The sequence below is a fragment of the Ranitomeya variabilis genome, chromosome 1, assembly GCF_051348905.1.
Source record: "Ranitomeya variabilis isolate aRanVar5 chromosome 1, aRanVar5.hap1, whole genome shotgun sequence".
Classification (NCBI taxonomy): Eukaryota; Metazoa; Chordata; class Amphibia; order Anura; family Dendrobatidae; genus Ranitomeya; species Ranitomeya variabilis.
The window spans coordinates 843,215,517-843,234,983 of NC_135232.1; the positions used below are offsets into that span (position 1 = coordinate 843,215,517).

Genomic DNA, 19,467 nt, shown 5'->3' on the forward strand with positions numbered 1-19,467 from the left:
AGCGTGTAGGGAGCTCAGTCACAGCTCCCCTCCAACTCCTCACTTCTCCTGTGCTCCTTCTCCCCTCACACTCTCCTACAGACTGAACTAACTCCTCCTCCAAGTCAGAACATATATAGGGAAGGTCTCATGAAACTGGGTCTAAAGCTCCCCCTTCTGGCCTAGAGTCAGAACATGTTGCATGTATGTGTTACCTGTTAATGGGATCCTTGTTGCTTCCAGGCATGGCATCACCCTCCCCAAGAGGAAGGCAATACCACTGTGGTACCCGAACTCCTGGGGTGCTACATATGTTGCCTAAAATACAAAGGAAATGTACAATGGCAAAAAGACTGACTGACACTTCCAATCTAATGTGAATAGGTGCTGACTAGGAGCAGCTACCTCCATATACAATAATCAAAAAAAAGTTGCACTCTATGGTGATAAAGCATGTCAATTTGAAATATATGAAATACTGTATGAATAGCAATACTGCTTGTGGATACTAGGAAAAAAATGAGACGCTTACCACATAATTTGGTCAATTCATGCATGCCCATCAACCAATGACAAGGTGGTCTCAAAACTGATGGGTCCTAACGTGCCTAATGTGAATACCTCTCTAAGAGTAAAGTCCTGGGTAATAATAATAATCTTTATTTATATAGCGCCAACATATTCCGCAGTAGACGTGATTACCTCTCTTTAGGCCTTTTAGAGATCATTTCATCTTCAACTGGCTTAACTGTTCACAATAACAGTAATTTTGACCCAGGGTGTCAAAACTTTTAAATGCCACTGTATAATGTGCTCGTCTTACAATTAATATTCATATTTATTTTACACATTTTATTTTGTTACTGCAGAGGAAAAAATATTGCCTCTCTGAGTGTGGTCACAGCATTTACACTTTCCATGGCCACACTTGAAACCTTTTTAGCATTTAGCCATGTCTGTGTTGTGGTATGATTGTTATTGTTATAATTATATAAGCTAGGAGAAACACAAACCCCAATGTAAGGGCTTTTTTAGCCACAAAATTGACTGGCTCCTTATGAATGCCTTTTAAACTAACGTGTTGGTATGAAATAGTACTTTTTTTTAAATGATTTGCTTAATTTGAATGACTTAAGGATTGTAAATAGCAAGAAAAATTAATTTTGATAGTGTTTTGTTATTTTTTCTATCTTTTTTATTTTTATCTTGTAATGTATTAGTTCTTTCCATATTTTGTATTCTGTTGTTATCACTTGTTATTATCCAGTCAGGAGATATTTTATTTTTAAGATTTGTCCAAATTATATTAGTTTCTTTTGAATATATTTCTGTGTCTGTACAATGTTTCTGTTTTGTTCAGACGTGTGTTATTACAATTTTGGGTTTGTTATGATAAGCAGTATGATAATTCGATCCTTTCTTACTATGTGATGAACACACTGGTGCAGGACGGATTACAGAATTATATGTGTATCAGAGCTGTGCAGTCTAATGAGCTTATTACTTGTGTGTTGTGAGGCAGAGACCGGTTTCATATGCGAGGGTCACTATGTGTCCCGCAGGATGCGCACAGTAGCATATTGAGGCCGCGGGAGTGCATTGCAGCCACAGGCATAGCTGTGATTGAAATGCAAAAAAAAAGAGTGTTCGTCTTGGCAAGCTATTTGTCCAAGGCAGATTTAAGAAAACCTGCTCAGGCATTTTATTTTTGAAGCGGACTACAGGATGGTAGTGGTGTGGTCCGTTTCATTCCTGGATGTGTTTTCTATGTGGCCTACGGCCACAGGTTGCTTGTAGATACCCCTACAGCAGAGGGTTGGGTGTGTCAGTTTGGTTTTGCAAGCGGGCAGTGTAGAAAGCTGTGTGAGGCAACACAGAGCCATGCAGAGCCAAAAAGGCCTGGCACCCCTCAGCGTACATGGCGGTGCAGTCGCCAGCGGCAACCATCCTCAGTCACGGACTGTCTTTGTTTACCGCCTGCGATCCAGAGGATTCTATTTACGAGTACGCTGATAATTAAAAGAGACTTAGTTTTGAACTTTACTGGGTCACTGCCTGATCTATCACACTGCACCAACCCCCGCTGCACTATAAGGTATATCATATAAAAGCAACAGAAATGTATCCTCTGACAATAACAATTACAGCAAACAGTGATGTGGCAATTTGGGAAGAGATGCAAAACGTATATTAGAAAATTATAAAAAAAAAACATTTTGGGGGGATTTTTTTTTTGCTGAAACTATAATGCCTCATTAAGCCCATTCAATGTATTAAGTGTAGATAATGAATTTATTGTATTATATTTAATACGCATTTAATGACTTTCACCCTTAGGTTCATTCTTCCCTTGCGTATCCAAGCGTATCAATATAAGACTATAGACCGACAGTGTATAACTATCCATGTATTACATATGAACATGTGCATGACCTCCAAAATATTATTAAATGATTCCAATTTTCCAGAATGATATATATATTTTAACAACTTGAGTAAAATAATAATAATATGTACAGTATATTTTTTTAATAGATGGATCTTTATAACTTCAGTTAAAATAATACTTTTTTTTTTTTTATAAAATGCATTTGAGGAACATTGTACAGAGTATAGTATATACTATTTACATGTTATATATACATAATACATACTTACACATATTTACAGTATTTACATGCAAGGTTTTCAATAAATTATGCCAATTGTAGAAAGCAAAATAATTTGTCTTGAAATCATAAAAAATGAGTCACAAAATATATCACTTCATAAATCTCAATAGATGGTTATGGGTAATTAATTATTGATCATTAAAAATAGATATATAATGAGTATGAAAACTATTCAGATGGTCTGCAAGGTCTTCAATGCATGTCCATATCTACTGGTGGTGAATCACTGCAACATGATTGTGTTGCCTAGAAGATTTAATACATTGGTTAGCATAGATAAACTGACAGACAGATAGACGTATAGTTATTGTAGACAGAACGATATACAGGCAGACACACATAGATAGATATGGGATAGATAGATAGATAGATAGATAGATAGATAGATAGATAGATAGATAGATAGATAGATAGATAGATATGAGATAGATAGGTAGATATGGGAGAGATATGGGATAGATAGATAGATAGATAGATAGATAGATAGATAGATAGATAGATAGATAGATAGAGAGATATGAGAGATAGATAGATATGAGATAGATAGATAGATAGATAGATAGATAGATAGATAGATAGATAGATAGATAGATAGATAGATATGAGATAGATAGGTAGATATGGTAGAGATATGGGATAGATAGATAGATAGATAGATAGATAGATAGATAGATAGATAGATAGATAGATAGATAGATAGATAGATAGATAGATATGAGATAGATAGGTAGATATGGTAGAGATATGGGATAGATAGATAGATAGATAGATAGATAGATAGATAGATAGATAGATATGAGATAGATAATAGATAGAGAGAGAGATAGATACGGCATAGATAGATATAGATAGATATGGGATAGATAGATATGGGATAAATAAATAGATAGATAGATATGAGAGATAGATAGATAGATAGATAGATAATATTAGATAGATAAATAGATAGATATGGGATAGATAATAGATAGATAGATAGTTAGATATGGGATAGATAGATAGATAGATAGATAGATAGATAGATAGATAGATAGATAGATACAGATAGATAGAAATAAACTATCTGTCTACTAGGACAAAATGTAGATGTAGTCTTGATTCTTTCTGAAACTTTGACACTTACCCATTTTTTCTTCCCAAAAGAGCCCTTACTTCTTTTATGTGAGGACTGACACATATAGGGCGATTTCGTTTTTTTAAAGTTGCACTATTAAAACAAAGACAAAAATAATATTTTTTTAATATCAGTTTGAATTTCTTTTCCTCTTAATAATAAAGACCTTCAGTTAAAAACTGCACTTTGTGTTTATTTGTGTTATCTTTTGTGTAATATTTGTTTGGTGATCTGAATCATTTAAGTATGACAAACAGGAAATCAGGAATTGTTCAAACAACTGTATATACTAGTTACATATTGGACATATAGCCATTGAATAGAATAAAAACATTTATTTCATAGTATTTACTGGCAATAACGTGAGTAATTCTGTGTTACATGCCATCTACTTACGTGTATTCAATATTATCACATGTAGAACTTCTGGGGTAAATCTCCAACTTTTCCACTTTCTTTACGTTAAGCTTGTTAGAAAACTTTGTGCACAGACAGCGATTTCCTCGAGGTACAGCCGCTCCTAGGAAAGGAATATTGTTAAGTGATCATCTAGACATAATGCATTAATAGTAAAGACTAAAGAGTGATATAACTTTCTATAACTGTACCTTGTATTAGAGCAGCAGATAACAGCGCAGCGCAGATGATGGCAGCAATCTTGCGGTCCATGATGAGTGGATCAAGTATCTTGTGAGCTGGTAATGTAGACACTCTATAGTAGTAAGAGCTAACCGTATATATAGACCTTTAATGTATTACATCATCAGAAGTGGGAAATTCTGACAATCTAAGTTTCCTTTACATATCAATTTAGAAGAAGAGAAAGAGGAACTCAGGACTTTCTTCAATGTAAATAAAACTCATTGCTTATAAATTACACATCCTTGTTTAGGTTAGTCAAGAAAATGCTAATACATTTGCTTAGCTTTTATTTTATGCAAAAAATGGTCTAGACTTTGTAGCACCGCCATCACGTATTTGAGCCTATAAAAATGTAATAAAAAATTTGATTTGAAGGTATTAAAAACATGAATGCATGTGTATTGTGCTACTGTCCTAAGTGGCTTTTTATTCAGTCGCCTAATGTCATGGAATATTATGGAACTATTCATCAAAGCTTTTACGCCACAAAAGTGGTATAAAAGCTTTGTAAAGTCTATTGGAGCATTTGTGATGTGGCGCATGGAGGTGCACGTCACTCAAAATATGCTCCAGATTCATTAAGTGGAGAGCACCTCTTAAAGAATTTGGGGGCTTATACTCCAGCAAGGCTAGCATAGCATGAGCATGCACTACATTAGTCTTCATGAATAGGCCACTTAGTTTGTTTTTTACGCTGTGTATGTTCCACACTTTTATATAGAAACACAAATGCTCTATCACAATATGCACTCACACAAGCATGCTCCTAAAGATCAATTTAAAGGGAACCTTATTGCTGATACATGCTGTCATGACTCGGTTGCCTGGTGACCCGGGAACAGGGGTTCCTTCCCTGTCCCTAACGCTAGAGGGTGCCATAGCTCACCCTATGAAGGTGAAGATGCTGGGACCATGTACTTTGCCTTATCTCCTGTATCTGCCCTCCATCTGTACCCTTCCCCCACCCAGGGAAGAGGGGAGTAGCCGTGCACTGCAGTACACCAAAAAGACGGGCAGCATAAACATGGGCAAATGAAAATACCAGGCATAGAAATAAACACATATAACAGAGGAATGCACTGGGGAGTGGAGGATGGGGAAAAACCAAAGTAGGTGAAGGAAAGGGAATTATTATGCAGCACCCCAGGGTCCTGGTCGTTGCAGTAATATCATTCTCCTCTAGGGGGGAGTGATGTTACGTTTGGAGGCAATGAAGGAGATCTCTTTGTCAGGTAACACAATGCATGCAACATGTTCACACTCCAGACCAGAAGGGGGAGCTCTAAGCCTGTTTAATGTGAACTCCCCTATAAGAACATCCTGATCTGGAGGGAAAGGGTTCAGTTCCTGTCAGGAAGACAGAAGGAAAGGATGCTGTTATGATCCTTAGTGGTTGAGGATCACAAATTACTCCAGCTAAGTAACAAACATAGGACAAGCTCTAGGGAGGTGGCAAACTGGACTGACCACAAATCTGAACCTATCCAAACACACTAGAAGTAGCCGGTGAACGTGCCTAAAAATCCTAGACGTCTCGAGCCAGCCTGAGGAACTAACTACCCCTAGAGAGAAAGAAAGACCTCTCTTGCCTCCAGAGAAATAATCCCCAAAGATATACACTCACTGGCCACTTTATTAGGAACACCTGTCCAACTTCTTGTTAACACTTAATTTCTAATCAGCCAATCACATGGCGGCAACTCAGTGCATTTAGGCATGTAGACATGGTCAAGACAATCTCCTGCAGTTCAAACCGAGCATCAGTATGGGGAAGAAAGGTGATTTGAGTGCCTTTGAACGTGGCATGGTTGTTGGTGCCAGAAGGGCTGGTCTGAGTATTTCAGAAACTGCTGATCTACTGGGATTTTCACGCACAACCATCTCTAGGGTTTACAGAGAATGGTCCGAAAAAGAAAAAAAATCCAGTGAGCGGCAGTTCTGTGGGCGGAAATGCCTTGTTGATGCCAGAGGTCAGAGGAGAATGGGCAGACTGGTTCGAGCTGATAGAAAGGCAACAGTGACTCAAATCGCCACCCGTTACAACCAAGGTAGGCCTAAGAGCATCTCTGAACGCACAGTGCGTCGAACTTTGAGGCAGATGGACTACAGCAGCAGAAGACCACACCGGGTACCACTCCTTTCAGCTAAGAACAGGAAACTGAGGCTACAATTTGTACAAGCTCATCGAAATTGGACAGTAGAAGATTGGAAAAACGTTGCTTGGTCTGATGAGTCTCGATTTCTGCTGCGACATTCGGATGGTAGGGTCAGAATTTGGCGTAAACATGAAAGCATGGATCCATCCTGCCTTGTATGGAGCATCTTTGGGATGTGCAGCCGACAAATCTGCGGCAACTGTGTGATGCCATCATGTCAATATGGACCAAAATCTCTGAGGAATGCTTCCAGCACCTTGTTGAATCTATGCCACGAAGAATTGAGGCAGTTCTGAAGGCAAAAGGGGGTCCAACCCGTTACTAGCATGGTGTACCTAATAAAGTGGCCGGTGAGTGTAGAAGCCCCCAACAAATAATAACGGTGAGGTAAGAGGAAGGCACATACATAGGGGTGAAAGCAGATTCAGCAAATGAGGCCCACTAATACTAGATAGCAGAAAATAGAAAAGGGAATCTATGCGGTCAGTAAAAAACCCTTACAAAATATCCACTCTGAGATTTCAAGAACCCCCACACCAACTAACGGTGTGGGGGGAGAAACTCAGTCCCCTAGAGCAACCAGAAAGCGAGGAAATCACATTTTAGCGAGCTGGACTAAAAACATAATGAACGCTGATAATCAAAAAATGATCAAACAAAAACTTAGCTTGTCTTGGAGAGACTGGGAGCAAGGTAGCTACAAGGAATCTGAAGAGCACTGAATACATTGATAGCAGGCAAGGAACTGAGTATCCAGGTGAGCTAAATAGGAAACTGTCATGATCTCAATGGCAAGAGATCATAGCATCAGCATATATAGGAACTAGCTCTTGGAAGATGGAAACTGAGCTGACCATGAACTAAACCTAACACACAACTAGCAGTGGCCGGGTAGCATGCCTACGTTGATTCTAGATGCCCAGCACCAGCCGGAGGACTAAATAAAACTAGCAGAGGAAAATATTAGTCCTAGCTCACCTCTAGAGAAATACCCCGAAAGGAGACAGAGGCCCCCCACATGTATTGGCGGTGAATCAAGATGAAATAACAAACGTAGTATGAAAATAGGTTTAGCAAATTTGAGGTCCACTTACTACATAGCAGAAGACAGGAAGGACACTTTCATGGTCAGCTAAAAACCCTATCAAAACACCATCCAGAAATTACTTTAAAACTCTGGCATTAACTCATAACACCAGAGTGGCAATTCCTGTTCACAAGAGCTTTCCAGACACAGTAACGAAACTACAGCTGTGAACTGGAACAAAAATGCAAAAACAAACATGGACAAGAGTCCAACTTATCTAGTAGTTGTCTAGGAGCAGGAACAAGCACAGAGAGGCTTCTGATAACATTGATGACCGGCAAGCAACTAACAGAGCAGCAAGGTTATATAGCGACTCCCACATCTTGATGGGAACAGGTGAACAGAGAAGATGAAGACACCAGTTCAATTCCACCAGTAGCCACCGGGGGAGCCCAGAATCCAAATTCACAACAGTACCCCCCCCTCAAGGAGGGGGCACCGAACCCTCACCAGAACCACCAGGGCGATCAGGATGGGCCCTATGAAAGGCACGAACCAGATCAGAGGCATGAACATCAGATGCATTCACCCAAGAATTATCCTCCTGGCCGTATCCCTTCCACTTGACCAGATACTGGAGTCTCCGTCTGGAAACACGAGAGTCTAAGATTTTCTCCACAACGTACTCCAACTCACCCTCAACCAACACCGGAGCAGGAGGCTCAACGGAAGGCACAACCGGTACCTCATACCTGCGCAATAATGACCGATGAAAAACGTTATGAATAGAAAAGGATGCAGGGAGGTCCAAACGGAAGGAAACAGGGTTAAGAATCTCCAATATCTTATACGGGCCGATGAACCGAGGCTTAAACTTAGGAGAAGAGACCCTCATAGGGACAAAACGAGAAGACAACCACACCAAGTCCCCAACACGAAGACGAGGACCAACACGACGACGGCGGTTAGCAAAAAGCTGAGTCTTCTCCTGGGACAACCTCAAATTGTCCACCACCTGCCCCCAGATCTGATGCAATCTCTCCACCACAGCATCCACTCCAGGACAATCCGAAGATTCCACCTGACCAGAGGAAAATCGAGGATGAAACCCCGAATTACAGAAAAACGGGGACACCAAAGTGGCAGAGCTGGCCCGATTATTGAGAGCGAACTCCGCCAATGGCAAAAAAGCAACCCAATCATCCTGGTCAGCAGACACAAAACACCTCAGATATGTCTCCAGGGTCTGATTAATCCGCTCAGTCTGGCCATTCGTCTGAGGATGGAAAGCGGACGAAAAAGATAAATCTATGCCCATCCTAGCACAGAATGCCCGCCAAAATCTAGACACGAATTGGGTCCCTCTGTCAGAAACGATATTCTCAGGAATACCATGCAAACGAACAACATTTTGAAAAAACAGAGGAACCAACTCGGAAGAAGAAGGCAACTTGGGCAGAGGAACCAAATGGACCATCTTAGAGAAACGGTCACACACCACCCAGATGACAGACATCTTCTGAGAAACAGGCAGATCTGAAATAAAATCCATCGAGATGTGCGTCCAAGGCCTCTTAGGAATAGGCAAGGGCAACAACAATCCACTAGCCCGAGAACAACAAGGCTTGGCCCGAGCACAAACGTCACAAGACTGCACAAAGCCTCGCACATCTCGTGACAGGGAAGGCCACCAGAAGGACCTTGCCACCAAATCCCTGGTACCAAAAATGCCAGGATGACCTGCCAACGCAGAAGAATGAACCTCAGAGATGACTCTACTGGTCCAATCATCAGGAACAAACAGTTTATCAGGTGGGCAACGATCAGGTCTATCCGCCTGAAACTCCTGCAAGGCCCGCCGCAGGTCTGGAGAAACGGCTGACAATACCACTCCATCCTTAAGGATACCTGTGGGCTCAGAGTTACCAGGCGAGTCAGGCTCAAAACTCCTAGAAAGGGCATCCGCCTTAACATTCTTAGAACCCGGTAGGTATGACACCACAAAATTAAACCGAGAGAAAAATAATGACCAGCGCGCCTGTCTAGGATTCAGGCGCCTGGCGGTCTCAAGATAAACCAAATTTTTGTGGTCAGTCAATACCACCACCTGATGTCTGGCCCCCTCAAGCCAATGGCGCCACTCCTCAAAAGCCCACTTCATGGCCAAAAGCTCCCGATTCCCAACATCATAATTCCGCTCAGCGGGCGAAAATTTACGGGAAAAGAAGGCACAAGGCCTCATCACGGAGCAGTCAGAACTTTTCTGCGACAACACTGCCCCAGCTCCGATCTCAGAAGCGTCGACCTCAACCTGAAAAGGTAGAGCAACATCAGGCTGACGCAACACAGGGGCAGAGGAAAAACGGCGCTTAAGCTCCCGAAAGGCCTCCACAGCATCAGGGGACCAATCAGCAACATCAGCACCCTTCTTAGTCAAATCGGTCAATGGCTTAGCAATATCCGAAAAACCAGCAATAAATCGACGATAAAAGTTAGCAAAGCCCAAAAATTTCTGAAGACTCTTAAGAGAAGAGGGCTGCGTCCAATCACAAATAGCTTGAACCTTGACAGGATCCATTTCAATGGAAGAGGGGGAAAAAATATATCCCAAAAAGGAAATCCTCTGTACCCCAAAAACACACTTAGAACCCTTCACACACAAAGAATTAGACCGCAAAACCTGAAAAACCCTCCTGACTTGCTGGACATGAGAGTCCCAGTCATCCGAAAAAATCAGAATATCATCCAGATACACAATCATAAATTTATCCAAATAATCGCGAAAAATATCATGCATAAAGGACTGGAAAACTGACGGAGCATTTGAAAGACCAAAAGGCATCACTAAATACTCAAAGTGGCCCTCGGGCGTATTAAATGCGGTTTTCCACTCATCCCCCTGCCTGATTCGCACCAAATTATACGCCCCACGAAGGTCAATCTTAGAGAACCACTTGGCCCCCTTTATGCGAGCAAACAAATCAGTCAGCAACGGCAATGGGTATTGATATTTAACAGTGATTTTATTCAAAAGCCGATAATCAATACATGGTCTCAAAGAGCCGTCTTTTTTTGACACAAAGAAAAAACCGGCTCCTAAGGGAGATGACGATGGACGAATATGTCCCTTTTCCAAGGACTCCTTTATATATTCACGCATAGCAGCATGTTCAGGCACAGACAGATTAAATAAACGACCCTTTGGGTATTTACTACCCGGGATTAAATCTATGGCACAATCGCACTCTCGGTGCGGAGGTAACGAACCAAGCTTGGATTCTTCAAAGACGTCACGATAGTCAGACAGGAACTCAGGAATTTCAGAGGGAATAGATGATGAAATGGAAACCACAGGTACATCCCCATGAGCCCCCTTACATCCCCAGCTCAACACAGACATAGCTTTCCAGTCGAGGACTGGGTTGTGAGATTGCAGCCAAGGCAATCCTAGCACCAAATCATCATGTAGATTATACAGCACCAGAAAGCGAATAATCTCCTGGTGATCCGGATTAATACGCATAGTTACTTGTGTCCAGTATTGTGGTTTATTATTAGCCAATGGGGTGGAGTCAATCCCCTTCAGAGGAATAGGAGTCTCCAAAGGCTCTAAATCATACCCACAGCGTTTGGCAAAGGACCAATCCATAAGACTCAAAGCGGCGCCAGAGTCGACATAGGCGTCCGTGGTAATAGATGACAAAGAGCAAATCAGGGTCACAGATAGAATAAACTTAGACGGTAAGGTGCAAATGGAAACAGATTTACCAAGCTTTTTAGTGCGCTTAGAGCATGCTGATATAACATGAGTAGAATCACCACAATAGAAACACAACCCATTTTTCCGTCTAAAATTCTGCCGCTCGCTTCGGGACAGAATTCTATCACACTGCATACTCTCTGGCGATTTCTCAGTGGACACCGCCAGATGGTGCACTGGTTTGCGCTCCCGCAAACGCCTATCGATCTGAATAGCCATTGTCATGGACTCATTCAGACCCGCAGGCACAGGGAACCCCACCATAACATCCTTAATGGCATCAGAGAGACCCTCTCTGAAAGTCGCCGCCAGGGCGCACTCATTCCACTGAGTAAGCACAGACCATTTACGGAATCTTTGGCAGTAAATTTCCGCTTCATCTTGCCCCTGAGATAGGGACATCAAAGTTTTTTCTGCCTGAAGCTCCAAATGAGGTTCGTCATAAAGCAACCCCAAGGCCAGAAAAAACGCATCCACATTGAGCAACGCAGGATCCCCTGGTGTCAATGAAAAAGCCCAGTCTTGAGGGTCGCCTGGAGCAAGGAAATCACAATCCTGACCTGCTGTGCAGGATCTCCGGCAGAGCGAGATTTCAGGGACAAAAATAATTTGCAATTATTTCGAAAATTCTGAAACCCAGATCTATTCCCCGAGAAAAATTCCGGCAAAGGAATTCTCGGCTCAGATACAGGTGCATGACAAACAAAATCTTGCAAATTTTGTACCTTCGTGGCGAGATTATTCAAACCTGCAGTTACACTCTGAAGATCCATTGCAAACAGGTGAACACAGAGCCATTCAAAGGAGAGAAAAAAAAAAAAAAAAAAAAAATTTCAGCAGACTACTTATTTCTCTCCTTTCTCAGCCAAGGATTTTAACCCTTTAGTGGGCCGGTCAAACTGTCATGATCTCAATGGCAAGAGATCATAGCATCAGCATATATAGGAACTAGCTCTTGGAAGATGGAAACTGAGCTGACCATGAACTAAACCTAACACACAACTAGCAGTGGCCGGGTAGCATGCCTACGTTGATTCTAGATGCCCAGCACCAGCCGGAGGACTAAATAAAACTAGCAGAGGAAAATATTAGTCCTAGCTCACCTCTAGAGAAATACCCCGAAAGGAGACAGAGGCCCCCCACATGTATTGGCGGTGAATCAAGATGAAATAACAAACGTAGTATGAAAATAGGTTTAGCAAATTTGAGGTCCACTTACTACATAGCAGAAGACAGGAAGGACACTTTCATGGTCAGCTAAAAACCCTATCAAAACACCATCCAGAAATTACTTTAAAACTCTGGCATTAACTCATAACACCAGAGTGGCAATTCCTGTTCACAAGAGCTTTCCAGACACAGTAACGAAACTACAGCTGTGAACTGGAACAAAAATGCAAAAACAAACATGGACAAGAGTCCAACTTATCTAGTAGTTGTCTAGGAGCAGGAACAAGCACAGAGAGGCTTCTGATAACATTGATGACCGGCAAGCAACTAACAGAGCAGCAAGGTTATATAGCGACTCCCACATCTTGATGGGAACAGGTGAACAGAGAAGATGAAGACACCAGTTCAATTCCACCAGTAGCCACCGGGGGAGCCCAGAATCCAAATTCACAACAGGAAACCAACCAAGGATAACTAACCAGCTGATGCTGCAACCTGCAGAAAGACAACACTACACAGTACCGCTTGTGACCACTAGACGGAGCCCAAAAATAGAGTTCACAACAGGATGCATAGGTGCCGTGTAGCCTAAAGGCTGCAGCTCCCAGGAAACAGATGGATTGAAAGCAGAACATATTGCAGCAAGGGTGAAGAATAGTCAGAGCAAAGGAGAGGATATCAGAGGGAGATCAGCCAGGAGCAGGCTGCCTCCTTCTGAGGGACAGAAATCCAGTAGCCGGCACACCGAGGGAGCAACGAACCTTTATGCCTTGCTCCAGAGACTGTCAGGACAGCTAATTGCAGGTTACCTGTCCGCACCTACACCCAGGTGGCACCCCTCAGAGGCCGGGGCGTGCTAGAGTCCCTACAAACAGCCTCAAGCCACCGGTCATACGGGTTTGTCCTATCCATCTGGGGGACAGAGAGAGAGAGACATAACATCTACAACAGTTGTGAGAACCTTATGAGAAGCTTAGCAGTAAGGTACTACAACACACGGCTCTAGAGGAAGGCTACTGATTTCTACCTGGACTCTGGATTTGCCTCCAAACCATCTGGACTCTGCCTGACCTGTGATCTGGTACCCTGGACTGTGGATGCTGAAGCCTTCAGTAAAAGGTAAAGAGACTGCAACCTTGTTTCCTCGTTCTTCACTGCGCCTCTCATCATCCACCATTTACACACTGGGAAGCCCTGGGAACATACTTCACCTGTGGGAAGGTATACCATCTAGATGCCATAACATCTCCCCATCGGACCCCTCCAAGCAGCGTCGGTCACCCTGACCGAATACCACAGGTGGCATCATGAACATTTCCCCTTTAAAGACCTTTGCCTTTTAAAACGGACCTCCCGAGGGTCACGGACCGGGTCAGCCACCGTGACATCCCCCTTGAGAACCGAAGGACCCAGTACCAAGTACCCCGCAGCCCTTGGGGGTGATCCAATTACACTTACAAACCCAAGCAACAGTCACTGATAAACCCACCATACGCCATCTCATATAACCACTATCTCCTATTCTCCCAGCCATACAGCATAAGTTAGCTCTGAAGATGTGTGTCAGGACCCAGATTGTATAGGGGATAAGAGTGGCTAACAGTGCTAAGCTGAGAGCCCAGGCTCCCAGAGCTCTCAACATGGCCAAAAGAAGAAAATGTCCAGCTTCACCGAATCCGTGAAAAAAAGTTTTCTTTATGGGTAAGAATCTCATTGCGTTTCTGGAAACTAAGCTCCCTTAATCATGACAAGTATGACAAGACTAGGGGCTCAGCGGGCAAAACCAGAGACCGCCCGTTGCAGCCAGAAGTTTGATCATTAATCTTGGACCCCATCTGAGGATTTTACATCGGCCATTGCCAGTACTACAACTTTCCTAGGACCGCATACTAAGGCCCTTGAGAAAGTAGCTCCCTTTGGTCCAGAGAAGACATTCCAGTGGTTGCACAAGCTGGTGTATTACCCCCAATTGAAGACTGCAGTAGAGGACGCCTGCCAGTGAACTTTTCAAACCTCCGGAGCAGAGAACTCCAACACAGACAATCATGACTTCTGCCCCCTTAGAATTGTTGATGATCGATTACTTGACCATGGGCCCAGCTCATCTCTGGTATGAACATTGTCTGGTGATGACTACCCACTTTACCAAGTTCGCTGTGGTGACTCCAACTCAGGATCAGACTGCTGAGTCAGCTGCCAATACTTCATCCAGGTGTATGGTTTCCCGAAGAGGATCCATTCTGACCAAGGCGCTTGCTTCTAAGGTCAAGTGATGGAAGAGTTACAACGTTTGTACCAGACTGAAAAGTCAAAGACAATGCCCTACCACCCTCAGGGGAATGGAGCCTACAAAAGCTTCAACTGGATGTTAATACAGATGCCCCGAACATTGGAGGAAGATCTGAAAATATGGTGGCCTGAGTACATGGCTGAATTGGTCTGGGTGTACAACAACCGAGTTCACAGTGTCAAGGTGAAAATTTATTTTCTTATACACTTCTGTACTTTTATACTTTTATACTGTAAAACAATAAGTTTTTCCTATCTGCTTGCAAATGTAACTGTATTTAAAGATGGCTGCCAGTGTTCATTCTTCACTTTGGCTTAGAATCTAAAGGGTTAAGTTTCATTTCTTCTGAAATCGAAACTTGGAAATGAGAAGAAAAGGAGGATTCACCAGAAGACGTCAGGACAAATCAGGAAGACTGGATGCTAACTTAAACCCCGCCTAATGCACGCCTTCCCCTCACACTCAATATAGTATTGTGTATTCTAAAATAAAGTTGTTGTTGGTGTGACCGCTGCGGACATGTGTGGACGCACGGGCATTAACTGAGTTTGAACCAGCTACCTGTCTGACTCATTCTTATCCGGTACCAGATGCCCTGCACACATATTAATTTGGAATGACTGGTGAATGAGGGTATATTGTCGTTACGACCCCGACAACAGTACCACAGGATACACTCTGTATACCCTGCTGTTCGGACGCAAGGTGCGAGAAATCACAGATCCAGAAGAAGACTACCCATGGACATGAGTGTCTTCCTGGGTCCGAGAACATCGACATCGACTGCAGACTCTTCACCAGCTGGTGCAGACTAAATTTCAGAAACTTCAGCACCATTGAACAACGCCTATTTGAGGAACAGCAATCAAGGCCGGAGATCGAGTGTTCGTCTGAGACAAACGATCCTGGGGCAAGTTGGAGCATTGATGGGAAAAACCCTGTATCGAGTGAAACACCGAATTGGATCTGATGGACCAGTGTATGAAGTTCAACCCAAACGGGAAGAAGGAGAACCTACCCTAATAGTCCACCATAGTATGTTGCGTCCTTGCTTGTTCCAGGGCCCTGAAGAAGGAGAGATAGTGCCAGACACCCACCCCCATGGTGTTCAATTGTGATGCTGAACAGTCCCTTGCCTCATCCTCAGATTTGGATATTCCGCTGCTCACCAGTCCAAGGGAAGTGCGCAGACTGGAAACTCCAGAGGCAGTTAATTCCCCGGACCCGGATATGCTTCCATCCTCTACCACTCAACCTGAACTACACCGTATAGAGCGGACAACAGCTGGAGTACCTCCCACTCGTTATGAACAAGAGGCACATTTATAAGATTATCTCAGCACAGGAACATTTTATTTAAACACATCCATTTGTGGAAATTATTACCATATTATTCCTAGATCTTTTGATCAAAATGAACTTTTGTTTGAGGGAAAACCCCTTTAACAATAGTTAATGATAGTTAAATACAGTCTAATAATGCACAAACTACAAACTCTTCTTGGGTTTTAGAGAATAAAACAATTAAATAATTATATTGTACTTTCGATAAGATAACAACAATTTGCCTATCAAGGTCAGTTTCAGAAAATATTTCACATATAGATAGGGAATGTTGATCATGTATGTTCAGATATGTGATTTCCAGGAAGAAAATGTTTACAGTTTTCACTTCTGAGGACTTAGGAACTTGCGCAATAACTTCAGATTATAGGAAGCTCAACACTAAAGAATAATAATTTCTGCTAAACTTTATGATTTTATGTGGTTACTTTTCCAGATTTCCCCTTGTAGTTCAGCAGCATACTGCAAAATCTTCATTGATCACAGTCATTATGCATGTTTGACCTTGGACAGTTTAGTTAAGCTAATAAAATGGGAGAACTTGACAACAGGTTATTTTCACCCCTTCCCGACATGTGACGGTATAGTACGTCACATGTCGGGACCCCCGCTTTGATGTGCGCTCCGGCGGTGAGCGCACATCAAAGTCGCGACATGTCAGCTGTTTTTTACAGCTGACATGTGCGCGCAATAGCGGCGAGTGAAATCGCGATCACCCGCCGCTATTAACTAGTTAAATGCCGCTGTCAAACGCAGACAGCGGCATTTAACTACCGCATCCGGCCGTGCGGCCGGATATGAGCGCATCGCCGACCCCCGTCACATGATCGGGGGTCGGCGATGCTTGTACATTGTAACCATAGAGGTCCTGGAGACCTCTATGGTTACTGATCGCCGGTGGCTGTGAGCGCCACCCTGTGGTCGGCGCTCACAGCACACCTGCATTTTAGCTACATAACAGCGATCTGATGATCGCTGTTATGTAGCAGAGCCGATCGGGCTGTGCCTGCTTCTAGCCTCCCATGGAGGCTATAGAAGCATGGTAAAAGTTAAAAAAAAAAGTAAAAAAAAATGTGAAAAAAATAAAAAAAATATAAAAGTTTAAATCACCCCCCTTTCGCCCCAATCAAAATAAATCAATAAATAAAAACCCCAACCTACACATATTTGGTATCGCCGCGTTCAGAATCGCCCGATCTATCAATAAAAAAAAAGCATTAACCTGATCGCTAAACGGCGTAATGAGAAAAAAAATCGAAACGCCAGATTTACGTTTTTTTGGTCGCCACGACATTGCATTAAAATGCAATAACGGGCAATCAAAAGAACGTATCTGCACCAAAATGCTATCATTAAAAATGCCAGCTCGGCACGCAAAAAATAAGCCCTCACCTGACCCCAGATCACGAAAAATGGAGACGCTACGAGTATCGGAAAATGGCGCAATTTTGTTTTGTTTTGTTTTTTGCAAAGTTTGGAATTTTTTTTCACCACTTAGGTGAAAAATAACCTAGTCATGTTAGGTGTCTATGAACTCGTACTGACCTGGAGAATCATAATGGCAGGTCAGTTTTAGCATTTAGTGAACCTAGCAAAATAGGCAAGCAAAAAACAAGTGTGGGATTGCACTTTTTTTGCAATTTCACTGCACTTGGAATTTTTTTCCCGTTTTCTAGTACACGACATGGTAAAACCAATGATGTCGTTCAAAAGTACAACTCGTCCCGCAAAAAATAAGCCCTCACATGGCCAAATTGACGGAAAAATAAAAAAGTTATGGCTCTGGGAAGGAGGGGAGCGAAAAACGAAAACGGAAAAACGGAAAAAGCTCCGGGGGTGAAGGGGTTAAATCAAAGAAAAATAATGTGAATTTTTGATAAAAAATAGGCATACAGTTTGTATGTTCCCTATCTTTGTGTCGTTTTCCTCCAGTTATCACCCACAGCCCAAAGACATACTGATAGTGAATTTGGATAAAAAGCCTTCGTGAGGAGAGTTAAGGTACCTTCACACGAAACGACTTTACAACGAGAACGACAACGATCCGTGACGTTGCAGCGTCCTGGATAGCCATATCGTTGTGTTTGACACGCAGCAGCGATCTGGATCCTGCTGTGATGTCGCTGGTCGTTGAATAAAGTTCAGAACTTTATTTGGTCGTCAGATCGGCGTGTATCGTCGTGTTTGACACCAAAAGCAACGATACCAGCGATGTTTTACGCTGGTAACCAGGGTAAATATCGGGTTACTAAGCGCAGGGCCGCGCTTAGTAACCCGATGTTTACCCTGGTTACCAGCGTAAAAGTGAAAAAAACAAACAGTGCATACTCACCTGCGCGTCCCCTGCCGTCCGCTTCCTGCACTGACTGAGCGCCGGCCCTAAAGTGAAAGTAAAAGCACAGCGGTGACGTCACCGCTCTGCTGTTAGGGCCGGCGCTCACACAGTACAGGAAGCGGACGCCGGGGATGCGCAGGTGAGCATGTACTGTTTGTTTTTTTCACTTTTACGCTGGTAACCAGGGTAAACATCGGGTTACTAAGCGCGGCCCTGCGCTTAGCAACCCGATGTTTACCCTGGTTACCCGGGGACCTCGGCATCGTTGGTCGCTGGAGAGCGGTCTGTATGACAGCTCTCCAGCGACCAAACAGCGACGCTGCAGCGATCGGCATCGTTGTCGCTATCGCTGCAGCGTCACTTCGTGTGAAGGTACCTTTAGTCCTGAAAATGTCTGTAAAACTGCTTAACAAACCCAGAATGCTCTTTGATGGACATATTCCTCATGGATAGGGTCAGAATGTGTAGAGCAGGTATAGATAGATGGTATACATGGTATATGCTGGTTATCGCTGGGGCGAGACATCTGGGCCCATGCCGGAGGGGGGCCCGACGATGCCAGCACCTATTTTGGCTAAATGTGTGTATGAGGAAGCACATTCAGCTGAAATATATCACGGCACATAAACCTGTCGGATCCCTGCACTGTGTTACACATATCCGGCCAATCAGAGTTTGGCAGCTGATGTTGTCTTGCCCATCATGGGCAGCATATGGCAAAGTAGCAAAGTAAGATGTCGACCTCTGTGGCAGCTGTAGAAGAAGAGGACATTGTGGGAGTGGCAGAAGGTAAGAAGAATCATTTATTTTTTTTAAATGGAGAGGAGTAGTAGAACGAGGGACATTATTACTGGAAGGGACTCGGAATAATAATAATAATCTTTATATAGCGCCAACATATTCCACAGCGCTTTACAGTTTAACAGTTTCAAACACAAAAGTCATAAGTAAAAATGTTAACAATACAGTAATAAAGCA

At 43.0% G+C, this 19,467-nt stretch overlaps 1 protein-coding gene across 1 annotated transcript; it reads right to left on the reverse strand.

Annotated features, from left to right (window-relative positions):
* Nucleotides 1-2,494: 2,494 nt before the first annotated feature.
* Nucleotides 2,495-4,485, reverse strand: LOC143772163 (C-X-C motif chemokine 10-like). Its single transcript, XM_077260635.1, has 4 exons — nt 4,374-4,485; nt 4,162-4,285; nt 3,775-3,858; nt 2,495-2,897 (listed from the first exon to the last, which is right to left on the reverse strand). Exons 1-4 carry the CDS (start codon nt 4,432-4,434, stop codon nt 2,861-2,863), a joined length of 306 nt encoding a protein of 101 aa, XP_077116750.1. The 5' UTR covers nt 4,435-4,485; the 3' UTR covers nt 2,495-2,860.
* Nucleotides 4,486-19,467: the final 14,982 nt, after the last annotated feature.

Coding starts and splice junctions, on each gene's coding strand:
- LOC143772163 (XM_077260635.1), bottom strand. CDS start 4,434: ATGGACCGCAAGATTGCTGCCATCATCTGCGCTGCGCTGTTATCTGCT. Junction 4,286..4,373: donor ATCTGCTGCTCTAATACAAG/GTACAGTTATAG, acceptor TTCCTTTCCTAG/GAGCGGCTGTACCTCGAGGA. Junction 3,859..4,161: donor TGTGATAATATTGAATACAC/GTAAGTAGATGG, acceptor TTGTTTTAATAG/TGCAACTTTAAAAAAACGAA.